Source organism: Halichoerus grypus, chromosome 1, assembly GCF_964656455.1.
Source record: "Halichoerus grypus chromosome 1, mHalGry1.hap1.1, whole genome shotgun sequence".
NCBI lineage: Eukaryota > Metazoa > Chordata > Mammalia > Carnivora > Phocidae > Halichoerus > Halichoerus grypus.
Genome location: NC_135712.1, coordinates 208,074,998 through 208,082,595, shown reverse-complemented (window position 1 = coordinate 208,082,595; position 7,598 = coordinate 208,074,998). Strand labels below are relative to the sequence as shown.

General features: G+C 41.6%; 1 protein-coding gene across 1 annotated transcript in view; it reads right to left on the bottom strand.

The window, feature by feature from the left end:
• Window positions 1-379: 379 nt before the first annotated feature.
• The window catches only part of LOC118533564 (uncharacterized), a 28,152-nt gene continuing 20,933 nt past the window's right edge, over window positions 380-7,598 (bottom strand). The window contains 1 exon segment of the mRNA XM_078055260.1: window positions 380-7,098. Within this exon segment, the coding sequence (XP_077911386.1) occupies window positions 5,490-7,098 (1,609 nt within the window). The 3' untranslated portion in view covers window positions 380-5,489.

Below are 7,598 nucleotides of genomic sequence, written 5' to 3'. Positions count from 1 at the left end.
TAAGCAGGCAAAGTCAGCTTGCGATGGGAAACTAAGAGCTGTACGTGGCCTCAGGATGGCAAGGGAAGGATAGGATACTGATGCTTAGGCATTAGGAGGTCCTCAGATCGTACTTGGGGGAGAACTGCAGGGTGCGCCCTCATGTTTCAGAACCACAATATTTCCAAAGATCTGACTGAGGAACCTTAGATTCTGGGAGCCCTCTCACTTTAGGTGCAGACGTGATTGCAAGAAAAGGTCTGTTGGGGACTGAGTCCTCCTTCCTCAATCCTTCAGTTCTTCCTAAGTAGTATCTCCAATACAGTGGAAAGAAGAGTTGCACACATGACAATCAAGGTTCAGCAAAATTTAATATTCTCCCAGCATATGAAAGCATTTTTATTGTTTTCTATTAATCATTTTGAGTATATACATACATACTATTTATAGTGGGGAGTTTCCACAAATGTGTAGTAATACTACCATCAAAAGATGAACCCCAGGGGCACCTGGGTGGTTCAGTTGTTAAGCGTCTGCCTTCGGCTCAGGTCATGATCCCAGGGTCTGAGATTGAGCCCCGCATCGGGCTCCCTGCTCAGCGGGAAGCCTGCTTCTCCCTCTCCCACTCCCCCTGCTTGTGGTTCCCCCTCTTGCTGTCTCTGCCAAATAAAATCTTAAAAAAAAAAAAAAGAACCCCAGAACACTTTTGTACTAAACCCCTCCACCACTGACCACTCATGTTTTAGGTTCCTATGTTTGCCTTTCCCAGAATGTAATATAAACAGAACCACTGCCATGAGTCATATGTGAAATTTGATGGAAAATTTGTAAAAGTGAAAATTTCTTGCAGTGCTTTTCTGAGTTTAAAATTTTGACAATGCCCAGTTACGTAGGTAGCACACATTAGATCTCCAAACGTGAGAGAGGTTCTCCTGTGCTTAAGTTTCTCTTATGTAAGATGGAAGGAGTGATTGGTGAAGGCATCCAATGAGAGACCAATAATCATGAAATTACTGCCACGGTGCTAAGAAAATGTCAGTCAGTACTAAAAAATGAACAGGATTGACTTTCCTTTGCTCTTTAATAAAACTCAAAGTGGTTACTTTTAAATTCTCCCAGCCCATAACGTGCCAGAGTGTGAGCATATGGAAATGACACCTGTGGACAGCGTGGTGGGCTGTGGGGCTTTGTGGGTCATTCAAACAAAAAGCTTCCAATTACTCCTCTTACAGAAAGACATTTCCCATATTTTTCCTTTTACATTAAAATTAGGATATTACTCAGGGCGCCTGGGTGGCTCAGTTGGTTAAGCGACTGCCTTCGGCTCAGGTCATGATCCTGGAGTCCCTGGATCGAGTCCCACATCGGGATCCCTGCTCGGCAGGGAGTCTGCTTCTCCCTCTGACCCTCCCCCCTCTCATGTGCTGTCTCTCTCATTCTCTCTCTCTCAAATAAATAAATAAAATCTTTAAAAAAAAAATTAGGATATTACTCAAAATGATACTTTGTGACTGCAGCTTTCCTTAGTTATTCCTTGGATAACTGCCTTCTAAACATAGCTATTTTTGGTGTTTCCACTGGGAAATCACATGTGTAAATACCACTCTCTGCACATAATAAACTCTGGATGGGCTAGAACAGTGCAGATCATCATAACCTTTTTTCAAACTGGGAGAGACCCCAGGGTTTAATGGGGGGTTTATATTATGCAGTTAATATAGAAGCAAGAAATATATATATATATATATACACACATATAGAAGCAAAATTTAAGTGCCAAATACTGTAAAACTTAAATACAGGTAAATTGAAATGCTCTCAAATGATGTTAAACACGAAAAAATACCACAGGTATCTGTGGCCCAAGTCAGTGGCAAGCTTCAAGCCCCAGGTATCCAGGCCCAAATTCATGATCACATTATTCCATACAGAAAACTGCAAAAAGGAAGATGAACTAGGTCTGTATCTTTATGGGGACTCTTTACTGTTAATCACAGGAATGCCGGACTTTCTCCATTTCTACTGCCCTCTATTTGCTTCCACACCCAAGCTGTTCCTGAAAGCCTTTAAGATGTATTACATGGTGGGAATTCAAGTGGTCAGTAGTGACATCCTCACTCAGGCTCCTTTCCTCCTAGAAAAGATACATTCCCAGCCTCCCTGTTATTTCGTGACGTTGCTTGCTTTTCTTCAAAGCCCTTACTTCCATCTTATTACCCAGGTTTTACTATTTGTTAACCATCTCTCTTTTCCCACAGAAATATGAGCACCAGGACTGCAAGAACTTGTGTTTAATGCCTCTATATTGAAATCCTACACTGATTTTATTATTTTTGCTACACTGGGTATGTTTTGAGTACACACTGTCTGACAGATGAGGGATGTTCAAAGATTAGCATCAAGAGTAGTCTCTGAGGGGCGCCTGGGTGGCTCAGTCATTAAGCGTCTGCCTTCGGCTCAGGTCACGATCCCAGTGTCCTGGGATCGAGCCCCGCATCGGGCTCCCTGCTCCAGGGGAAGCCTGCTTCTCCCTCTCCCCCTGCTTGTGTTCCCTCTCTCACTGTTTCTCTGTCAAATAAATAAATAAAATCTTTAAAAAAAAAAAAAAAAGTAGTCTCTGAGCAAGAAAGGCATGATTGGAACAGGAGGCCTGTTCCCCCTCCCCCCCCGCTAGGTTTTGTTCTCTCATAATTTACCTAAACTTACAGGCTTGGTGACATCATAAAGGAGATATTAAACACAGTTTACTAAGAAGTGAAATTACGTATTTTCACTGAGGTTCTCAGAGGTAAATAGTGTCCATCAGTTCACTGTAGGAAATATACTGGTGTTTAGATAATGAGTAGGAAGGGCAACAGCTCTTCTAGGGGACTGGCCTTGCCAAATCTTACAGTGCTGAAGAGAAAAACAGCGAACACTTCCATCAGACAAAGCAATTTGGTGATAGTGATGGATCAAGACAAAAAGAAGGGTATTTTGTAACCATGTCTCTCAGAATGGAGACGAGACCATTCTAAGTCACAAAAATAACCAAAATTCTCCTCTCCTTAATAATATGACTGACTGGAGCTTCTTATAGGCTTAGCCCCACTACACTGGGAATCATAATCATCTTCTAGAAGGTAAAGACAATGGTAGACTTGTTTACCTCCACAAAGCATCCAATACATCCACAACCTTCTTGCCGTTACTAAATAGTAATGAAATCACCTAGCAAAAACCCAAATCATGTAAGTCCTTTGAAACACTCTTACTAATAAATCCACTCATTTAGGGTTTGCAGTCCTTTATTTATTTTTTAAATATTTATTTGAGAGAGCGAGCACATGAGCAGGGATAGAGGGAGAGGGAGAAGCAGACTCCCCTGCTGAGTGGGGAGCCTGATGTGGGGCTCAATCCCAGGACCCTGAGATCATGACCTGAGCCACAGGCAGATGCTTAACCAACTGAGCCACCCAGGCACCCTGAGGTCCTTTTTTTAAAGTAGGCCCCATGCCCAGCTTGGAGCCCAACATGGGGCTCAAACTCACAACCCTGAGATCAAGACTTGAGCCGAAACTGAGTCAGATGCTCAACCAATTGAGCCACCGAGGCCCTCCTGCAGTCATTCTTATTACTATAGTTCACCACACCCCTGCTGACTGCTGATGTCAACGTAGTGGGTTTGTCTAGCAAGAGGACACTGACCAAATGAGAAGTTTCATGACAAAGACTGTACCTATGAAAGAATGAAAAGCACCTCAACATGTGTACAACACAAGGTAATATTGAGAATGTATGCTTAACTTGACAAAATTACAAAGTTGATCTGAAAATTCGTAATTACAATGGGATATTTTAATATATGCTCTCAGGAAATGGGAGACTCAGTATATGTTAGCATACAAATTAAAACAGTTAATAAAATGTTTTAAGATTTTATTTGAGAGCGAGAACAAGCTCAAGAGCATGAGTGGGGGAGAGGGAGAAGGAGAAGCAGACTCCCCACTGAGCAGGGAGCCCGATGCAGGGCTCGATCCCAGGACTCTGGGATCATGACCTGAGCCAAAGGCAGATGCTTAACGACTGAGCCACCCAGGAGCCCCAGTTAATAAAATGTTTTAAGAAATGACTACAGAAGATTCTGTTTGACAAATGCATTGCTTTTAATCACATACAACCAACCATACTTGAAAACATACCGAGGAATGACGCACAGCGGTGAGCAAACCCGCCTGACAGGAGGGAGGGCCCAGCTGTCCTAGGGAAGGACAGGGTCAGAGCAGTAGCTGCAGCCGAGGAACAAAGTCCACGGTGGTTCTTTTGGTCACTGGAGCGCTCACAGTGGAATCAGGAGTACATGGTCACTAGCAGTATTACCAAAACAAGGTATTTACTACACAAATTAGACCTTAAATGAATACGATACAGAGGAGAGTCTGAGCACCAGAGAGTACTCCCACCCATGAAAGTGCAGATTAGTTGCCTGGTGGACACTTGAGGGCTGGCAGGAAAATCCAAACTGTGATGGCTCTTTGATGCCGAACTTGTGAAGGTATATGTGGAAACCTACACCTCTGAGAAATGAAGTCGAGCAGTTAATTGTGGTTCTGAGGACACTCTTGACTAGCAGGGCAAGGGATCAGGAAAATAGGCTGCAAGCAGGGATCCTCAAAGCTCCTGTACAGCTCTGTCTGGTGGCTCTGAAACCTGATGCCTCCTGTGCTCCTGCCTTTCAAATCTCACGCAAGTGAGGCTACAGGTATAGAATCACAAAGGAAACAGATTCTAGAAAATGTCACATTACCCAGGTGACAAACACAATTTAGGAGTGCCATCTCCAATTCTACATTTTATTATCCAATGACTGGTCTGTCTTAATGCAAAGGTGATTATTCAAATCTCAGCCAGAAGGAATGGCAAAGGCCAAAAGATGGAAATAATTGATCAGACAATACTTCACAATAAACTCTGCATATTTACAAATTTATGCCATCTTTTTATTAGCAAGGAAAATGGAATTAAGGCTCTTCTGGCCAAAACAAGAATTGGTTTTCTCCCAAGAAAGATGGAATATATGATGGGTAATGGATATCCAGCAGCTGACACAGGAGGCCAGTAGGAAAATACCAAAACATCATTTATCGATAATTCAATTAAAACATTATATAAAAATTAAATCTACTTGCACATTTAGAAACCACTTCAGTACACCCATGGATCAAACTCCAAAATGGAAAGAGAAAAATGTTATCAACTGATTTAAGGAGAAAACAAATATCTATTAATCTTTAAACAGTAATAAGAGTACTTACAGAATTATCTCACCTTAGTGTTCACTTTTGAAAGTAGTAAATATCCACAGTCCAGAGATCCACTTTAAGAATGAGGCACTGATAATGTATTTCTAACTTTTATAATAATTCATGTTACAGTTTTCTGGAACATTATACATGGATTAATTTGTATCAGGCTTTCTTATATTTGTTGGATTTCTTTCCAGTGGGGGTTTTCACATGTAAGGATGAAGGTCAATTGATGTTTTTCCCACACTGCTTACATTCAAGAGGTTTCTATTCAGTATGAGATCTCTCATGCCTTCGAAATGAATTGGGACGACTAAAGGCTTTTCCACATTCTTTACATTTGTATGGTTTCTCTCCAGTGTGCATTCTCACGTGTCCTCGAAAGGTAGTGCGATAAATAAAGGCTTTTCCACATTCCTTACACTCATAGGGTTTTTCTCCAGTGTGAGTTTTTTCATGTGTTCGAAAGGATGTGTAACAACTAAAGGCTCTACCACATTGTTTACATTCATAGGGCTTCTCTCCTGTGTGAGTTCTTTCATGTATTCGAAATGAACTGGGAAAATTAAAGGCTTTCCCACATTCCTTACATTTATAAGGTCCATCTCCAGTGTGCATTATCATGTGTGTTCGAACACTTGAGGGAGAAATGAAGGCTTTCCCACATTCTTTACACTTATAGGGTTTCTCTCCAGTGTGCTTTCTCATGTGTCCCTGAAAGGTTGTGCGATAAATGAAAGTTTTGCCACATTCCTTACATTCGTAAGGTTTCTCTCCAGTGTGAGTTCTTTCATGTATTCGAAAGGAACTGGGCCAACTGAAGGTTTTACCACACTGTTTACATTCGTAGGGTTTCTCTCCAGTGTGAGTCCTTTCATGAGATCGAAAGGAACTGGGACAAATGAAGGCTTTCCCACATTCCTTACATTTATAAGGTCCATCTCCAGTGTGTGTGATCATGTGTGTTCGAATGCTTGACAGAGAAATAAAGGCTTTCCCACATTCCTTACATTCATAAGGTTTCTCTCCTGTGTGAATTCTTTCATGTATTCGCAAACCTAGAGGAGAACTGAAGGTTTTCTCACACTGTTTACATTCATACTGTTTCTCTGCAGTGTGAGTCCTTTCATGTCTTCGAAAGGAACTGGGACAACTGAGGGCTTTACCACACTGCTTACATTCATAGGGTTTCTCTCCAGTGTGATTTCTTTCATGTATTCGCAAACCCAGAGGGGACCGGAGGGATTTCCCACACTGTTTACACTGATAGGGTTTCTCTCCAGTGTGAGTCCTTTCATGTGTTCGCAATGAAGTAGAACAACTAAAAGCTTTCCCACATTCCTGACATTTGTAAGGTCCATCTCCTGTGTGAGTGATCATGTGTCTTCGGAAAGTTGTGAGCCACGTGAAAGCTTTCCCACATTCCTGACATTCATAGGGTTTTTCTCCAGTATGAGTCCTTTCATGTCTGTGAACAGACTTGCGGTAGCTGAAGGCTTTCCCACATTCCTTACACTTATATGGCTTCTCTTCATATTCGTGATACTCATATGGCTTATGTCCAGTGTGAGATCTGATGTGCCTATTAAGGGACGAATGACGCACGAAGACTTTTCCACACACACTACATTCACATGGTTTTACTCCAGAAGGCGTTTTCTTGTTCAGATTAAGATCTGGAGTCTGGGTGATGGTTTCTCCACACTGATGACCTTCAGGTGGTTTTACTCCAGAAGGCGTTTTCTTGTTCAGATTAAAATCTGGAGTCTGGGTGATGGTTTCTCCACACTGATGACCCTCTTTGCTTTCGCAACGTTTTTCTACCATATGACTTCTATAAAAAATGGGAAGTATTTTATTAGTGATTTCTTAGTAATTCATATTAGTAGGGTATTAGAATTACATTTTTATAACTTACAGCAAAATGAAGGTTTCCTGCCCTTTCTGAATTGTTTGGAAAGTTAATATACTGAATGCTCCATAAATAGGACTTGACCACAGCTATTATGTAAACAAAGATTATTAACATACAGGGTTTCTTTTTTGTTGTTTTTATCTATCCATCCATCCATCCATCCATCCGAGAGAGAGTGAGCACAAGCAGGGGGAGTGGCAGGCAGAACAAGGAGCCCAATGTGGGGCTCAATCCCAGGACTCTGAGATCATGACCTGAGCCAAAGGCAGACACATAACCGACTGAGCCACCCAGGTGTCTCAACATATGGAGTTTTTTTTTTTCATATGGGGTTTCTTTATGCTGTTTCCAAGTGGACAGTTTTGCAAACATTCAACACCTATGTCACATTTAAGTAAATATTTCCAGTGAAAAAAATT